At 37.9% G+C, this 20,064-nt stretch overlaps 1 protein-coding gene across 1 annotated transcript in view; it reads right to left on the bottom strand.

Moving 5' to 3' along the window:
• Window positions 1-1,076: 1,076 nt before the first annotated feature.
• Window positions 1,077-20,064, bottom strand: part of HMCN1 (hemicentin 1) — a 458,039-nt gene continuing 439,051 nt past the window's right edge. Inside the window, 7 exon segments of the mRNA XM_059412784.1 lie at window positions 1,077-2,525; window positions 4,061-4,187; window positions 11,243-11,362; window positions 14,888-15,238; window positions 17,163-17,291; window positions 18,993-19,118; window positions 19,673-19,786. Of these exon segments, the coding sequence (XP_059268767.1) occupies window positions 2,159-2,525; window positions 4,061-4,187; window positions 11,243-11,362; window positions 14,888-15,238; window positions 17,163-17,291; window positions 18,993-19,118; window positions 19,673-19,786 (1,334 nt within the window). The 3' untranslated portion in view covers window positions 1,077-2,158.

Below are 20,064 nucleotides of genomic sequence, written 5' to 3'. Positions count from 1 at the left end.
GATGGCTATTTTAAAAACTATAGTAAATATGAATTATAAAAAAATACAATCTTCATTTTTTGGGTTTTGTTTTGTTATTGAAATCTAAAGATGTAAATCTGGTCATGGTTCTAGAAGAAACGAAAAGTGAGAAGGGCTGGTCCTGAAAAGGCTCAGAGTCTTTTGCGACGATTTCAGAAAAGGCCATTACAGTTTGTTCAGACAAGACTAACTTCCTCAGACAAAGAGGAAGGGCTGTTTCTGTTGGCAGAGAAGACATATCAGATTTGGAGCTGAAGGTTTCCAGCTTCACCAAAATCTGCTCCCTATGTCTCTATCCCAAATTGTGGGGTCATACTTCATTTTATTTCTATTTTTTCTTTAAAAAAAAACATTTTATTTATTTGACACAGAGAGACAGAGACAGAGAGATCACAAACAGGGAGAAGGAGAAGGGAGAAGCAGATTCCTGCTGAGCAGGACTCAATCCCAGGATCCCGGGATCATGACCGGGGCTGAAGGCAGACGCTTAATTGACTGAACACCCCAGGTGCCCCATCATATTTCCTTTTCAATCAGTGCTCTAACTTTAACACAAGAGAACCTGTGAGATTAGGAACTAAATTTGTATTGTAATCCAGTCACTGTCAGAGTTAGACCTTTGGTTTGGTTTTCAGAAAACTTGGTGCTGCAGTTCTAAGAAATAAGGGTTTCCCTCAGATCATCATTCAACTTCATATCCTTTTGGCAGAACTTCAGTTGAGAATTTAAAGCCCTCAACTCATTATTTTCTTTCTCCATGTTCTCCAGTGTACTTACAAGCAAGCAACCACTACTGGTGGGAATTTAAGTACTATTTTGGCACTGTATCCCATAAACAGTCAGAGTTCACTTTACCACTTGAGACAGGTTATTAATTCCATTAATTGTGACTGTATCACAGAACCAATTAAAGTTAACTCAGACCCACTTCAGAGGATCCATTTAAAGTCTGTTTCAGTCAGGCTACGTATGGTAGACACAGATAGGTGTGTATATGTGACTATCTTCACACCTAGGATAGCTATAAGGAAACAAATTTTAAGTTTTCAAAAAGGTTAAGAAAAGGGATGTGAAAATTTTATTCAGGCTGGTTTGACTGTAACATTGTTTTTTGTTTTATAAAATAATTTTTATAAAAGAGTCCATCAAGGTATTATATAGAAAATACACCAAAGTAATATATATACATTTCATAAAAATAGAATACATCTTGGCAATTGCTTCCAGAGTCTGTTACCACCACGTACAGTGTATTGACGTTCAACATTTATGCTAATTTGAACATAGAAGATTTTTAAGAAAAACAAAGAAAACTGTCTCATTGGTATTTGTAAAAGTTGTTTCCACTTGACAGGAAAATAAAACGCTGGAATGTAAAAGTTATGGAGCCAATGGGAAAGAAGGTTATATCAAAGATCCTTGCCATGAACAATCATCTGAGGACAAAGCAATATTTTTTTTTCTATTATTATAAGTGGTTCATCTCATTTCACAAAATCATTGAAATATCCTTATTTTGGATGCTCAGTCCATGTGAACACTATTTGGTATCAAAGAAACATTCTAGAAGCCATACTATATTTCTAAAATGAGTAGTGTTTCTTTTTTCCCTTAAGGTGAAAATAGGTGCAGAAGTCCCACTATAGAGTATCAATACTTTTTAAAAAAGCATCTTTATAAGTTATTTAATAAGTTTTGATCAAAACACATAGCAAGCAGTTTTATTATTCTAAAAATGGCCAAATGCTCAAAAATTCACTTGGCTTTGAGTGAGGTTTGTTTTTGTTTTTTAAGGAAAATGATCTTAGTTAGCTACTATGCTATTCTATAACATCACTGATGGGTTCTCCTGTGAGATGTTCTGAATAATCTTTGGAATAATCTTTGGAAAGTAACTGCTCCAGTGTAATAAATAGAGAAAAATAATAAGGGACTTCCCTAGACCTTACCAAAATATATGGCCATGGTGGGATCATGAAAATACCTCAGCAGTACCAAGGAAGGCACACAAAACAGAGCATAGCACCATTTTCCAGTTGCCAAGATTGCAACTGTTCAGGAGCTGGTAACCTGGAAGGGGACAGGATGCTCATGATTAATGTAGTTTAAATATGCAAATTAGGCTCTGGAGAGCTTCTTAGTAGGGATAGGCAGACACAGCTATATAAACTATGAATGTGGTCTGATACTCAATGGTCCCGTTGGCACTGTAGGATGAGGCTCGAACCCTCATGCGGTAGGTCTCTGGTTCTCGCAATGGTCGTGTTGTATACACCACTCCTTTCAGGTTTTCATCCCTTAAGGCAAAAGGAGCAGTCTGTTCCTCATCTACCATGAGGAAAGTTGTCCTGGGATGCATCACTCCGTCCTGCGTGTATGCTACCAGCCGGATTAAATCTTGATTGGCAGCTATTCCAAAAGGGAGGGAGATGAGTTTGTATTCCAAGGCATATGGGCTCAAGGCACATTCCAGATCATTGGGTGGACAGTTCTTAAGGCAGAACCTAAGGACGAAAAAACACACAGAGCACATATTGTTATCTGGCTTGGAAGCAGGAGAGGGCATGCGGCAGGTGACCACGATCCGTGACAACTCTTAGGCATTAAAGGCAGCAGGCAGTCTGATGGCGAGAGCAAAAGGCCCACACCACGTGCTATGCCACTAACTCAAACCAGATGCCAGATGCTTACGAGAGCATGCTGGTCTAGAGTCCCATCTCTTTCTCTCAACTTCAGTAAAATCAGAAGTGTTTGACCCACTGAAGTAAGTATGAGTACCACAATGGTTACTCTAAAATGAAAAGTTAGTTTTGGAAATAAAAGGATCTGTACATAGACTGAAAACAAGTAGTTTTTAAAGAGAGGAATACAAGCTATTCTTAAATTGTAACATCTGTCCTAAAATTGAAAGCTGAAGTAGAATTTATTGATATTTGGTTTATTTTCCTAAAAGTAATATAAAGTCAATGAAGATTCCTGGGGGGAAAAAGCTCTTCCTTTTTGTATTTGTTTTCCACATTATCTTATATTAAAAATACTATGTTTTCTTTTTTCAGAGCCCACATTGGCTGCTTTTGAGGCATGACTTTTAAATTCTCTTTCAGAAATCACTGGTAATGGAGAATAAAAAATTTTTTAAAATGCACAAAGGACCATTTTCTGCAGATATGGGTTCTTCAGTCATAGTATTTTTAGGTGTTTCTTAAGTCAATATTTTTAAATTTTTGCCCTCCCCTTCCTATTCCCTTTCTTTTCCCTCTAAAGCAATTATGAATAGGTTTTTGCTGGATCTGGGGCAGTCCACACTTGATCATGTTACCGAACTTGGTAGTCACTGCTGAGAGGAAAAACAAAGTGTGAGCTCCCACCAGCATCTGGTTTCAGAAACAACTTTTTATTAGCAGGTCCTAGTCATGATGACCATTATCTCTGTTTTCAAGCACCCTGTTGGCTTGGTACCTGAACAGAGTATGATATTTCTGTAAGAGGAGGGAGAAAATGGAAGAGTAGTTTTATTCAGAACCCATAAAAGATAGTGTTTCAGACAGCAGGGAATGTAAGCAAGACCATATATGAGCAGGCAGACAGCTGACTCATCCTTGCTCATCTCCATTCTCTCATGGAGTCATGGTGAGTCATCACAATTACAGCCAAGGTACTTCTTGGAATGCTCTAAGTCCTGAGAGCTCTTAAAACTCTGACACAAACAAACTAGGAAATTTGAAAGGAGGTGAGGTTCTATCATCCCATAAAATGCTCACCGCTGAGGCAGAATTCTAGATGTGGCATGGCGGACTACCTACTGGGGAGACGCTCCGGGAAAACCTTGGCAGCCAACAGTGATAGTTTAGACTACAGCGGCTGCCGCAGGATGAACTCATTTCATACCCATTCATTGAAGAAGGAACACACTGTAACTTCACATACCCCTTGGTATTATTGACGTCCTGTGAGCTACACGCGACAACAGACAGGGTTTGTTGGTTGAGGAGAGAAAGCTTTTCAAAAGGTATTTCTGAGAAGAGAAGGCAGGACTTACCCTGAAACAGGATCCCGTTGGTAGTTGGGTGGACAGGGCGTATCGATGCATTGGTAGCTTCCTCTCATGTTGAAGCACATGCGATTTGGTCCACAGCGCACACTCTGCTCCAGACACTCATCAACATCTAGCAAAAGCACGAAGAACACGCAGTGTCAGCAACTTGGGTCAGAGCAGGCCGTGAGAGCAGGTGTTGCGAATGCTTGACTGTAATGGCAAGTCCCCATGGATGAATCTGGTAACCATACTAAGCTTCTTCAACCACAAAATGGGGATCCTGATACCTGGTATGCTAGTTCCCGTAGAGCTTTGAGGATAATTTTTTTTTTTTTAAAGATTTTATTTATTTATTTGACAGAGAGAAATCACAAGTAGATGGAGAGGCAGGCAGAGAGAGAGAGAGAGAAGCAGGCTCTCCGCTGAGCAGAGAGCCCGATGCGGGACTCTATCCCAGGACTCTGAGATCATGACCTGAGCCGAAGGCAGCGGCTTAACCCACTGAGCCACCCAGGTGCCCGAGGATAATTTTTAACACTTGTGAAGGGAAATCGAAAAATAAAAGCTATCAAAGTAGAAGGGAAGCTATTGAGAACTCTGCTGTTTTTTATATTTGGAAAATAGAGTGCATTGGAGTTTTGTAAAGCAAACAATCCTTTAAATTCACGAGAAACAAGCTAAAAATTTAAAGGACCCTTGTGAGCCTTTCTGTAAAGGGAAGAACCTCTTTATAATGTGAGTGATCCTTCCTGGTATTTTCTAAGTTCAAAGTGTTGAGTGGGAGGTAAGATCATGGAAATTAAAGGAGTCAAGTTATAGATTCAAGTCAGTCATTTCTTGTGGAGAGAGAGGTTCGGGGGTGGGAGTGGACAAACAACACAGGATCAAATGAATGAAGAACCATAATCCAAGTTTAATCAAACATGAACTGTGGCGAATCCACCCTCAGGGGTTATGGGGTTGGGATGTGCTCTCTAGGGTGCTGGCTACCCTTTGGATAGTGGGGAAACATGCAAATGAAATGTTGTTTATTTTGTTGTTTTCTATACAAAGTTGTTAAATAAAAACACACTTAAATCGCTATAATCAAGAAACATCAAGATGGAACTAAAGGAAACGGTTTCTTAGCTTTCTGAGAATGAATGTTTTTGAGCCATGATTTTTAAAAAAAATTTTTATTTATTTAACAGACAGAGATCACAAGTAGGCAGAGAGGAGGTGGGGGGAGCAGGCTCCCTGCTGAGCAGAGAGCCCGATGTGGGGCTCAATCCCAGGACCCTGACATCATGACCTGATCTGAAGGCAAAGGCTTTAACCCACAGAGCCACCCAGGTGGGTCCTGAGCCATGATTTTTAACTTAGGGTCTGTATTTGAGTACCAGGGGATTTGTGAATGAAAATCTTTTTGTGTGTGCATGTATGAGAGAGTGTGTGTGTGTACGTGTGCACACGCGCACGACACACACAGAGAGAGAGAGAGACAGGGACAAGGACAGATGGAGAGACAGAGAGCACAACACTGAAATTGATGGATATTTCTGGGAAGTGGGTCCATAGGGTTCTACAACATTTTTAAGGGATTTTGAAATCCTAACATTAAGAACCATATTTTAGAGTAATAATTTCCAACTGCGGTACCTGCATTCCCCTGGTGGCACATGGAAGCTTTCCAGTAATATGAGAGCAGACAAATATTTCATGGAATCGTTCACATCCAGAAATTTATTTCCCACAAGTTCTCTTTCCTAAAAGCACTCTTCCTGAGAACTTCCTGTGGCCTGGAGTTCTCTTGTCGCCTTTCCCATTTTATATCCTTCTGCTTTGTAAAAGAAAGGTTTCCACTAATCCCTAGTCTCTTTATGATACTCAGGGAGGGGTAAAATGCTTCAAGGCACATAGGAAGGGTGAGAAACTGGTTATTCGTATTGATGGTGGCAGGCCTTATTTCATCATGGCTGCGGACCAATGGTCTTGGCTCTCTCTTGTAAATTAGATTTCGGAAGCAAGCTGGTTGTCATGGGAACACCTACTAACACTTCTACTTGAACAGATAAATGACCTTAGACTTTTTCTGACAGTCAAGCTGGTTGGTTTAACAGCGACTGCAGACTTTTAAATTATATAATGATCATTCCCCATTAACTAGGTTATCTACAGCTCCAAAGTATTGATGAGAATATATTTGAAGCACATGGACATCAAAGCCAGAATTCACACCCTGTACAACAATTTAAATGATAAGAAACTTTAGAAGTCAGTTCTAAAATGTATGAATGAAGTGTAAGGTTTCAAATTTTTTTTGGAGTAGGCAAGCAAAAATTGAAGATGACTTATTTTAAAGTCTTAAGTCAACTGGCAGCTTATTGGCACTTACAATTCTCCTCCTTCTTTGGTATTTGAATAAACATAGATCCTGCTGTATAGGAGGGAACGATTACAGTGAACTGGGCCCAAATCCGTCCTCTGCAGAGGCAGGACCTAAAGGTCAAATGTACTTCCATGTGCAAAAACTATTGTATCATTTCATGGTAGCAGGTGACTTGGTACCTGCATAATCATGTGTATGTTGGACTTGGGTTAAAGTTGTAAGTTCTGGGGCGCCTGGGTGGCTCAGTGGGTTGAGCTGCTGCCTTCGGCTCAGGTCATGATCCCAGGGTCCTGGGATCGAGCCCCGCGTCTGGCTCTCTGCTCAGCGGGGAGCCTGCTTCCTCCTTTCTCTCTGCCTGCCTCTCTGCCTGCTTGTGATCTCTCTCTGTTAAATAAATAAATAAAATCTTAAAAAAAAAAATAAAGTTGTAAGTTCTTTGGTGAATTCTTAAATAGCTTGAAAAACTGCTATCAATGAAAGAAAAAGAGAGAAGCAGTTCCAAGAAACAGTATATATATGAATAATGAACAATAAATGTTAAATTTTTCTTTTTTTAAAAAAGATATTATTTATTTATTTGACAGAAATCACAAGTAGGCAGAAAGAGAGGAAGGGAAGCAGGATCCCTGCTAAGCAGAGAGTCCGATGCGGGGCTTGATCCTAGGACCCTGAGATCATGACCCGAGCTAAAGGCAGAGGCTTAACCCACTGAGCCACCCAGGTGCCCCATTAAATTTTATTTCTGAATTATTTACCATTTCCATCTCAAAACTGAGCATTTTAGATTTGGTTTCAAATATATTTCTGTTTTCTAAGGAAATGCAGTGTGATTATTTACTTTAAACTTGCTAATGGTGTGCACAATGTAAAAAGACACTGAGCTAAAGTGATAGGGAGTAAATCACTTACATGGCTTTTTAGTTACTTAGATGTGCTGATAATAACATAACGTGCTTTGTATGACTAGTTTTATATTAGGACTAATTTTCCTACAGGAATATAACACAGTGTGAAACAAATTTTTATCTCAGTTAAATCTTGCCTATTGTCTCTGTGAACCAAGTTCTAATTATGATTTTATCTGTCAGAAGGGCATTATCTCCTTGGCAAAATGAGATTGTCTCAGAATGAAGTGAAAAGCCCTTTGGGAAAATGTGAAAGAAATGTAATTAGCCTTATCTTCTTTTTTTTTTCCTCATAAAAAACATTCCCTTCATACTTATCTACCAAATTTCATTTTAGCTCTTATTTTTATGGTGAATTCCTTCCTGCAGGCACATGAAGGCCAGTGGGCTGCAGGGGCCCATGGAAATGGTGGCATGGAGACCAGAATCTGGACACATGCCTATGTGCATAATAAGAGTAGCTATCTTGGGGCACCGGGGTGGCAGTTAAGATCTGCCTTCAGCTCAGGTCATGATCCCAGGGTCCTGGGATCAAGCCCCACATCGGGCTCCTTGCTTGGCAGAGATTGCTTCTCCCTTTCCCTCTGCCTGTTGTTCCCCGTTCTTGTGCTCTCTCTTTCTGTGTCAAATAAATAAATAAATAAAATCATTAAAAAAAAAAAGTGTAGCTATCTTTCACAGATTTCCAATGGCTGAATATGAGTGTACAAAAATATATTAAAGTCTAATATTCAAAGTGTTTGCCTTCTGCTCCATAATAATGAATACTTCCCACTGAAAAGCTTTCTTAAGTATTTGAGCTTCTAGAAGGTGGCCTTCTTTTGTCTACTTCTTATCTCCTTCTGTCTACTATTATCTCCTCAGGCTTAAGCACCTTATAGGCATTCGCTCTACTCCTTTAGTCTACTGCCTGTTTTTTTAAAAAGGAGCTGGAAAAGATGGAGAAATCATGCTGTCTTCTGCTAGCTGACAATGTGAGGCTGTTTTTTATTAAATATTGTAAGAAAATTACTATGGTAGAAATTAAAGGGTGAGCATTTTATAATCTATATAGTCTACAAGAAAAGATTACCAGGATGAGCTGAAAAGCTTTTATATTAATAGCTTTAGAACATATGACTGCATTTAACCAAGTGCTTCTGGATACATTACACAATAATTTAGAATAAACATACCTGAAACATTTATCTTATAGAGAGAATAATTTAGATTCTTGATAACATTATGGATTACTTTTTAAAACCTTGGATAGGGGCGCCTGAGTGGCTCAGTGGGTTAAAGCCTCTGCTTTTGGCTCAGGTCATGATCCCAGGGTCCTGGGATTGAGCCCCGCATTGGGCTCTCTGCTGGGTGGGGAGCCTGCTTCCCTTCCTCTCTGCCTGCCTCTGCCTACTTGTGATCTCTTTCTGTTAAATAAATAAAATCTTTAAAAAAAAAAAAAAAAAAACCCTGGATAGATTAGAACACTCATTTTAAGTGCAATGCTAATAAAGTATTTCTAAATGTTCAGAATTAGATTAGTGGGGCTTAAAACGAGCAGAAAGATCTTTTAGTTTCTCCTCTCTGCTTCTTGGGCAAATCATGATCAGTCATGTTTTTGTTTCTCATCTTGTATTCTGCCGACTTCCACTTTTGATTAGAGTCTCTGTCCTTGTTCAATGTCAAATTCACTTTAATTTCCTTTTTGTCACTGACATTTGTATCACTAACGTATACAGCTTCAAAAATGCACATGTAAATGGAAATCAACTTTTTTTCCTCTCATGAATTCCTGAAACACTTCCTAAAGCTATAAAAAGATTCCAAGTTATTCTTCAGATTAAAGGCTGCTTTAAAAGATGTAATTGTTTTCTCTCAAGTCTTTTTTAAAAACCACAAAAATATGTAACCCATTTAAATCACAAACATTTCAAGTGACACCTGTTTCTGATTTGTTCACATTATTTTCCACTCTCCGAAGCCCAACTGAAAACTGAAAAAAGTTTGAACTGAATGGACGGCCAGGGCAATCAAGGAACAAAATGGCATAATTTAGAAAAAAAGAAAAATCCTCTAATGAGGAGATAACATAATATAGCACTTAAAAATCTGGCTAAGGCTTTTGTACTTTGGTTGGTTGTTCCAAATCCTTCCTTCCTTGGTGCCTGGTGCACTCACAGGAAGTGTAGTGTTGATGTTGGGCACTGCCACCTCTTTAGAGGATTCTTGGGGCGATGCCATGGGGAAAGTTATAAAGCACGGACAGCGTAAATTCTCTCACCTCACCCTGCTGCCACTGTACAAGGACCCTGGTGTTCACAGTATGACAGGAGAGACAAAGGACCACTCTAGACATTTTGAGATCTGTGATCAAGTCCAACCCTTGTTCTTGATTGTTCTAGCATATTCATCTTATTATCTGTAGAATGGGTACAAACTATTGCCCTTGACATATCTGTACTGCTGCTTAAAATGAGTTAATAATTGCTTTGGAAAGACATAACTACAACGTCAATGTGTTACTCTCATACTTCAAATCTCAGTAGAAAGTTCTGCATAGGGTAAGTTCTTAACAAGCATTTGTGACAGATGATTGGGAGCGAAGGTTGTTATGGTATTTCCTTTACTTCTCCAGTCCACGTGGTCCAGTGGAGACTCTCAGGGAGGGACTGGGTAAATGGGTGTGGGACAGGTCATGGTAGTCAGGTGGTCCCATCGCCCATCCAGGTCTTGCTTCCTGGAGCACTCTTTCCATGACCTGCATCCTAGCAAGTCTTCTGTGAATCTCCCAGAGAAGGCAAATTTAATTTGGTTATTACTGATAAAGCACTCTTTTGGAGATATTATCTGATATGATTTAGGAAATGATAAAGATTGAATGTGACAGAAATTACTAAAATTCAGAGTCTTGTTAATACCTACATAATACTTTTGATTTTGACCACAAAATTGAGGGGGTTTCTTATAAAATTTTTAAGATTTATATAAGTTCTTATTTCTTTTTGATCTAAGCATGCATTGCAATATAATATACCTTATTAAAGCAAAATGTCCCTTTCACATTTTTGTGTAAAGAAGGTAATATTGAGATTGATAGTTTTTTTCTTTCTACCGTCAATACACATTGTCCCAGGGGGCGCCTGGGTGGCTCAGTGGGTTAAACCGCTGCCTTCGGCTCAGGTCATGATCTCAGGGTCCTGGGATCGAGTCCCGCATCGGGCTCTTTGCTCAGCAGGGAGCCTGCTTCCTCCTCTCTCTCTGTCTGCCTCTCTGCCTACTTGTAATCTCGCTCTGTCAAATAAATAAATAAAATCTTTAAAAAAAAAAAATACACATTGTCCCAAACTCTGTTTATAGAACCTACAACCCTGTATATTGTGCTTTTATTTACATATCTGTTTCCATTGTACTAAGATATCAAAGGGAAGAGACTATATTATTTGCATTCTTCAAAGCTAGCTTATGACTGTTTTACAACAGTTGCAGACTCAAAGAATAGATCATTTAATCAATTACCCAATGTTGCCAAAACAAAAAAAATAAAATAATGCCTAATACTGGAGTAAATTTACTGAGCTCTGCTCCTATTTCATCTTCCATCTTGGCTTAATTTTGAAAAGATATTTGAAGCTATTCCCACTTAGTTTTAGAAATACAGAACATGACCGGATTTAGACATTCTTGCTCCTTCTGTAAGACTGCACCGAAAATGACTCTCAACTTTTTTCTTCTGCCTAATGGCTTTCTCTCCAGTTCTCCTACTTACAAAAGCAATGATAAATATGACCAATGGGAATGAGAAGGAAGAGAAAGCAACCAGGAGAATAATTATTAAAAAAAAAAAAAAAAAAAAAGAAGACACTTAATTTCTCACATTCTCCTACATTGGTTTTAAGTCAAGTAGCCATAATACACATTCTGAGATTTTCTCACCTTGACAAGTCTTTCCATTGAGCATGAGTTGATAGCCAGGGGGACAGATACACTGATAGCTCCCAAAGGTATTTTTACACTCATGCTGGCAAATGTCTCTATTTTCACATTCATCAATATCTGTGCAGAAAGAAAGCAGAGTGTATAACCATGCAAAAAAAGGCAGAAACTACTGACAGAACCAATTACACACAAGTTGTTGATATACGATAGAAAAACTTCTTGGTGATTTTACACTTGTGTGTTTAAACATGCTCAGAGCTGTTTTATATCAGGATCTGTTTTTAATGAACCCAACATCAACTGTACTATTTCACAAAATATGAACATCTCTTCTGTGTAAAAGTGTCTATGAGCTGAAGCCCCAAACCGGCCAATTTCTATATGAGTTAAGCAAGCCTGGAATGGCAGATGGAACAGATTTATACAAGATCCTAAACCACCAAAGTACCAAATTCTTTACAGAATAGTAGAATTTACCAAAAAGGCAGTTTCTATTGAGGTTAATTGGAACAAGGAATCTTTTTATTTTATTTAAACTTCACCTACCTCTCTCTTTTCCTACACCTGCTCCCAACATCCATGCATTGCTTTCCCATACAGAGATATCAAGTGGAGGTGTTTTTAATTTTGTGATAAGGATATTCATCAAACTTCATACATTTGTAAAGTACTAATGGCAGCAACATATCTATGGTTGATGGGACACCTTGGGCAGCTCACTTTATTTCTCAAGGTCCCAGTCAATTCTTTATCAAAGGACTCACTGACATGATCTCTCCACTGTACAGATTTGTTGGAAGGTCCATAGAGCATAATACATGGGAAAGCACTTTATCATTAAGAGCTATCTATTTGCTAGTATTAAACAAAGCCAAGAAAGTAGCAATAAATAGGAGAGGAGAATGGGTGATAATTAAACATTGCTATTTGCTTTCAGGACAAGAGATATGATTTGGAGCGCCTCAGTTTTCTTACCCCAGTTGTATTTTGCTGAGACTAATGTTAGAATTGGTTCAGAGTCCCACCAACCAGTGGGAGAATGAAAAGAGAACATGACATCAAGTGGGAGCAGGGGGGCTTGTAGGGTAGAGGCTAAGAGCAGACAAGGTGAAAACTTGTGACTCAGAGCAAAGGGATGTGTTCACTGTACATGTTTTGCATATGCTCAGGATGTAACTGCGGAGATTCCAAATCTGTTCATGACGAACACTCACCAAATATCTCTTACTGTTTTTACCCCACTGTGAACCAAAGCATTTATTCAACTTGTGTATTATTTTTACTTTTTTCCTTTTGCTATCTGCTTCCACACAAAATCATCCCAGCAGTGTCAGTGCTGTGGAACTCCAATAAGTCAGTTCACTCTTCCCACAGCAGGAATTTCAATGTGGCCCCAAGTGCAATTTTGGTATTCAGAAGCAACACAGTGTTCATTTCTCCTGTTAAGCTTTGGAATAATTTCCTTAAAAAGCCCAATTTTGCCCAAGTCTAATAAGGCTGCAGAGTGTTGATTTGAATCTTTTGTGAGTTGTCTATCCCAGATGGTTAATTAAAGGCATTTGGTGTTTATTGCAAGTTGCTCGTAGCATAATTCCAAAGCTGTCTGCAAATTCAGTGCAAATTTCTTTATTAGTATGAATACTACAAAATATTCACCATATTTTAAGAATTATTTCTAAAAGCCTATTAACTGCCCCCCAATAAAGTTCAAACATCCAGTAATCGACTAGATATGGAAGTTTACCTCAGATTCTCCATGATTGGTCCTCTGAAATAGTAGCTGCCTCAAGCCAATGGTTTGGGGAGGATAATTCTTATGAACATGATATTTAGTGTAATACAAACACACAGACACAGAATACATTTATAAGACTCTACTGTGAAACTGCAGAGCTTAGATAGTGATGAATAAATAGAGAATGGAGTTATTAATCAGGAATGCTTTCTTAAAAGAAATCAGCATGATGGTGTACCATGTTGGGGGTATGGTTTAACTCATGTGTCACCACATAAACAAGGGTTTTGGACAGGTAGAAGAGAAGAGCTTGTCTAAGATGAAGTCAGAGAGTAATTGGAGTAATTGGAGATGAAACCCCTTCGTGGAAATGACTATTTGGATGAAACTTTGAAAGACATGTCAAATTTTAATTCTATCAATTAAAAAATGGTGAAGAGTTTTAACTAACAAAGAGGTCAAAATCCTGGGCATGAAAAATTACCAATGCTCAGAATGGTTTGGAGCAGGTTGAGAGTGGTGTTTGACTTCCTTGTAAGGATTGTGGAGTCCACAGGGTTAGGAATTCAGCAGTGTTTGACCATATGGACTAAAGGTAGAGAACTGCTGATGAAGGCATTAATGTTTGAAATTCAAGGGTAAAAGGAATTAGCTTTGCCAACAGTTCTAAGACCGATCGTAGGGAGAAGGTTTCATGTGCATCATATTAACCTTCAGGTACATCAAGACCGGTAGAGAGAAAAGCTCTGGGAAAGTATAGACTGAAGGAGAAAAGTTTAAAGCTAAAGAATCCAGTGAGTTGGGGGTCCAGCTGATAAAGGTTTTGAGAGTCTGGGTCCATGAAGAGTGATTAAGGGAGCACGTCTGAGACGATAATGATGTGAAGCAACGCTTGGGGTGAAGAGTAGAAGAAAAATGGTAATTAAAGTCAGAAAAAGACATTTTTTAAAATGTTTATAAGAAATGTGTAACAAATATATAGGCAAGAATAAGGGAAGTTCAGAATACTTAAGAAAAACGCAAGAAAATGAAGTTGGAGTAGAGGTCTTAAAATTTAAACAAAATTTCTTTCTTTCTGCCTTCCTCCCTCTCTTCCTTGCTTTCTTCTGTCATCTAACCAAAAGTGGGGCTAATTCGTGTTTGCTAATTTCTCTTGGCACATAGCTCAATGGCATGCAAACTGTGGACGCTCACAGAAAATTGAATTAAATGAATGACAGATGGTAATGTTTGCAACTTAACTGAAAACAAAGTCTCAATTATTGAGTTGGAAATTACACTTCACTTTTGCAAACAAATTAAATTGTAGATGAGTTTAGATAAAGATATCGAAAGCACATATTTTAGAGAAATGAAAGCAACTTAATTTTGTCCTGGCTCACATTATCTTTTCAGTGATTTCCGTATATACAAAATAATCAAACTGAGAAATTCCACAGGGAGTGTGGGTCAACAGTCAACACCATTTTGGTTGTCCCATAGAATAAGCAGTTGATGGAGTCACTGAAAGTTTCACTTTTAACTCATTGCTTTGGCATCAACCAGGTAAAGCCATAATCTGGCAATACTCATATTTTCTTTTTTTAGTAAAAAAAAAAAATGCCACTGAAATTTATTTCCACGTAGCATTAGATTTAATAACACTTTCAGGAGTGATCAAAAGAGAGGAACTGTCAATACAAAACAATGTATTATCAGAATGTACACATGCAAATTCATCATTTATTTGAATAAATTTTGTCATAGTTTTAGGTGCCCGAATAAATGCCTTGGAACTCTGAATCAACCCAGAGCTGAGATCAGAGGTAGTTCATAGCACCCAGACAACCACAGGTGCGGTGTCTATGCTTAGATTCTGGCCCATAAACGAGCCCACCGGAAGGAAATGTAATATGGCTGACATTTACCTACACATGTGTCACGGCTCGCCTCAGAGCCTTCAGGGCAAGTTTTCCTAATAGTCCTTCTAGTCCTGGAGAGAGATGTTCTGCTGTTTCTATACTCTGAGTAGGAGCTGTAGAGATGGGAGTATTGTCTGTAATGCTGTTGAGGTTGATAGTTGTTTCTCACAGAGGAGAACCGTGCAAGGTTATAGCTACTGTACTGAGTGCCATAATTAGGTAGCCTCTCCAATCCAGCGCAAGATTTCCCGTCCCCTAATAAATGTTGTCCTGGTGGACAGATACACTTGAAGCTGCCGGGGGTGTTGGCGCACTGATACGCACAAGGCTTAGGCACTTGTTCACATTCATTAATGTCTGCTCGTGTGCCATGATACATAAAAAAGAGAAAAAAAAAACACATACATATACACACAAAACACAGGAATCAAGAAATCAGTCTCTGGAACAAACTGAAGACATTACGTTACCCTCCAAAGCTATGAATACAGTAATTTCTCCATTGTTGTGAACTTTAGAGAAAGCTTTAATCATGCATTCATGAACGTATAGAAAGGTTCTAGGACTTCTCCTAAAGACTGCTTCTTGTGGTCAGTAGAAACATAAAGGGTCAAATGGGAAAATGTGGTCTTGAATCTAGAAAAACTAGAGTTCAAAGCTAATGCAGATCTTAATTCTGTTGGTGGAGGGAAGGACTCAATCACATTTCTAGTTTGAGTTTTATTACGACATTCTCACTAGTACTGCCAATCTTTCATACAAACACAAGCTTCAGATGGGATAATATTGGTATAACTACTAACATTTTTCTTTTATTTCTTTTGAATCAATAATTATTATGTAATAATCAAGCTAAGCACATTTTCCACAAAAATTTAAAGAGTAGGAAACTAAGAATTATTTCTTACTAAGATATAAACTCAAAAGTCCATAAAATTTTTTAAAAAGTTATTTTTCTTCCAATACCTAGGTCAACATACAGTATACACTCCCAACTTTTCCTGTAAATTGGAAAAGCAAATGAAAACCAGAAAACAAAACCAAATTCTCTAATTCATTACCACAGTGACATAAAAGACAGCAATATGAATAAGCAAAATAGAAGTAGTAAATTTTGTTTTAAAAATTATTTTAGTAGGCAAAGGTTAAAATTAACATTTTAAATCTCTTTAAGGCAATGGCTCTACCTTCTTCATTGATGTATTTCCCAGTCCAAGGTCTGACATTCAACTTCAAGTCAAATTAGTGAACAAATAAACATATTTCATTCTGCTAGGTCACCGCTATGACTAATCAAGATGTTAAGTTATATATAAATTACAATACCTAAACAAAACACTAAAATGCTATGTTATGCACTTCTGCTATTGGAGAGTATTTATTTTAAAACCGTTTCTAGTAATTGTATTATTTTCAACATTTGCTCTGTGCAAAGTACTAAGCTAGGGGCTACATAAAGACAGAACTAAGTCTTTATGAGAGAATTTGTTATAAACTGTTGTTAAGACAACCAAGGAAACTAATTTTAAAAGCACAGTATGCAAACTGGAAGCCAGTATGTAAAGCCCACACCATTTTTTCTTTTTTTGCACCATCCTTAAATATTCCAGGGGAATATAATTTCATAGGTTGGTTTCAGATTTTGATTATTCAGCGCATTAATTAAAAAGAAGTATATGGTTACCTTCTTACAGATCTCTTCTAATTGTCCATTACCTGCCTTATTTACATTTAGTTATAACTAAGATAGAAATAAACTGGCTATTGGGAGAACTGAGTGAGCTTCTTAGCACAGGAAAAGGCACATAGTAAGCACTAAATGTATGATAAAGGAATAATTATCAATTTATTTAAATTGTGCATTGACATTTTAATCCCTCACATCTAAACCTTTGTATTACATTCAATTATGCTTCACATTCAACTAGAATGTATCTGTGCAAACATCCACGCCATGCACATAGAGAGATCATTGATAAGAGAACCTTCATAATTAAGTCATCATGGTAATATATTGCCATCTCACTCTGATATGTGTAGTGTATAGTAAGCACTATGTAAATGGTGATTACTATCATGTTAAATGCCAGTGCAAATGGAACTCCATATGAAATCTTTAAGAAGTAATTCGAATTATGTTATAAATTACTTAAACCAACTTACACATTTTCTAATTGTTCCAAGAAAACGTTTGAGATGGGAGAGTGGTCTAATCAAGTTGATAAGGCTAACTAATCACATTAGGAGCTTTATTATTCAGTAAGAGTTGCTGGTAACTTACCCATACAGGGTCTTCCAACTCCTTGAGACCGGAAACCTCTGGGACATACACAGCGATAGCTGCCTCTTGTATTCTCACATATCTGGTTATATCTGCACTGATGGGTCCCATCTTTACATTCATCAATATCTACAGACACAGAGGTAATAAAAAGTAATAACACTTCCTCTCTCAAAACTAAATTCCTTATATTTAAAATGAACAGTCTTTAGAATCGTCAACGGTTGCATTTCTCACCATGTGACTGAGACCTGGGTTCGAGTTCTAACTCTGCCACTTATTAACTGGTTCCTTTTCCTTCTCTCGTGGCCTACTATGGAAAGGGCTTGGTTCTCAGCTTTGTAGCCCTCTTCTCTCTACTCCCTCCACCTCTGGATGTCTTATTTATACTGGTGACTCTAGTAAGCTTGTTGATGTAGACTTACAGCATTGTGTCTTATCTACAACCCCACATTTCTAGCTGTTTGGCTGGTCCTCTCCATGTCCATCTTTTACCACATGTCCTCAGTATGTGTTTGTTTTTAAGATCTTATTTCTTTATTTGAGAAAGAGAGTACACAGAGAAAAGAGAGAGAGAAAGAGAAAGAACAAGCAGGGGTGGGGATATAGGGGCGGGAGAAGCAGACTTCCTGCTGAGCAGGGAGCTGGATGTGGGGCTCATTCCCAGGACCCTGGGATCATGACCTGAGCTGAAGGCAGATGCTTATCCCACTGAGCCACCCAGGTACCCAGGAAGGATGAATTTTAATCTGTTTTCTCCAAGCCCAGCCCCTTTCCCCTTCTAGGGGACTCTCTTTTCTTTTTCTACCATGTCCACCTATTATTACCATTCCATTCAAGGCAATATTTAATGCGATCACTACCATGACATCTATTAGATATGATCACTCTTTCAAGTGCTCTCATACAATTTCATTTGTTTCTCTTTTATGGCATTTCATTCTCCTTTGTATTATAGGTTTTTTATTTTCTTTTGGTGAGGAAAGTAGAATTAGCCAACCTGCTCCAGCAGATTGTAGGGACATGAAAGGAGGAATGCTATCTGTTTCATTTTTGTTTTATAGTTCTGCTAACTAAGGCAGACTGGCACAGAAAGAATAGATACGGGGAGAATATAATTTATTTGTCTGGTCATTGATTTGACATTGATAGAATATTTAGTTCTAAAATAAAATACCTTGAACTTTAAATAAATATGTATAAGCTTTTCTTAACCACCTGTGAAATTAACATATAGACACTGAATTTCAGAGACATAATGTGAGATAATTTATGTGGATATTAAACTGTGTAAAGTGAATGTGTAATTGATGGGAGCTCAAAATGGTAATAAACTTCCATGGTGAGCTTCCATTTCTTGGTATAGAGCCTGGGATCCCACAGCTCAAACACACTAGAAGGTGGGAGTAAAAAACCTGTGAGAAAAGAAAAACTTCCTTGTGAGATTAAATGTACTTTAATTATTAGTTTAAAAATGGATCCCTTCAAGTTGAGAGGCAACATGGGGGTTTTGGGGCGTAGGAAAGGGAAAAATGAAACAAGATGGGATCGGGAAGGAGACAAACCATAAGAGACTCTTAATCTCACAAAACAAACTGAGGGTTGCTCGGGGGAGGGGGTAGGGAGAGGGTGGTGGGGTTATGGACATTGGGGAGGGTATGTGATATGGTGAGTGCTGTGAAGTGTGTAAACCTGGCGATTCACAGACCTGTACCCCTGGGGCTAATAATACATGATATGTTAATAAAAAAATAAAATTTAATTAAAAAAATGGATCCCTTCCTTGGTATGTCAAATAGATCTCAATCACTGAAATAGCCATACACTCACCAATGCAGGTTCCGTTTTCAGCCTTGGTCATTCCGTTGGGACAAAGATCAATGCACTTATAGCCCCCGCGGGTGTTCTTACAGTGCTGGTCTGGTCTGCACACGTTCTGCCTACATTCATTCACATCTTGATAAAAGAACAAAGGTTATGAAGATTGAGAAAATGATTTCTTCTGCTTTTCCACAGAAATCATACCTTGGGATTTTAAGGATAGAGGTTAATTATATAATTACTGTGTGAGGGTAAAATGCTTAAAGTCAGTAACAGTAACAGACTATTTTTAAAACAGAAGGATAAAAATATAAAAAAAATTAGTCCATATACCTGGTAACCATACCAACCACCACTTCTTAGAAAAATCAATAAAAAAATGTGTAAATATGTATGTGAAAGTCTGTGTGTGTGTGTATGTATCTTTATATATGTAATCATATGCATTATGCTTCAGTGAAAAAATATAGTAAATAAAATAGGGAAATGCTAAAAAATTGCTATGTAATTGGAAAATGAAACCTGTAAAGGATATCATTTGCTTCAATTTTGGTTTTGCGTGGATTACATACATGAAGGATAGAGGTATCCTATGTATGAATCCAGCCCAGGACACAGCATATGGATTAGATCAAATACCTAGAAATTATAAAGATGTCATTGCTTTGAATTTAAAGCCCTTTTCTTACCTATGCATTTTCTGCCTTTGAGCTGATACCCAGGTTCACATCCACAATGAAAACTTCCTATGGCATTGAAACAGCGGTGGTGACAGGGGCTGGATTCTTGACATTCATTAATATCTGTTAAATAAAATGAAACTTTTTATTATATTTTGTTAGGAAACTTGGGTTAATTTATTTCAGATGTCTAAGATTTTGATGATCTTTTATCATCATCATGTTTAAGATCTTTCCTAAAATGAATCCAATACAATTGTTTTCATGTGATGTGTCAGATAATTGATTAGATTAACTGCTGGAGACCGTATCTCTCTTCACAGGTAGACATTTCCTCGTGACTTGGAACTTTGTGGATGAAAGTAGTCCTCTACTTTAACTATCCTACCAGATGGGTCCCA

The sequence above is a fragment of the Mustela nigripes genome, chromosome 10 (assembly GCF_022355385.1).
Source record: "Mustela nigripes isolate SB6536 chromosome 10, MUSNIG.SB6536, whole genome shotgun sequence".
NCBI lineage: Eukaryota > Metazoa > Chordata > Mammalia > Carnivora > Mustelidae > Mustela > Mustela nigripes.
This window is presented reverse-complemented; position numbering and strand designations above follow the sequence as displayed.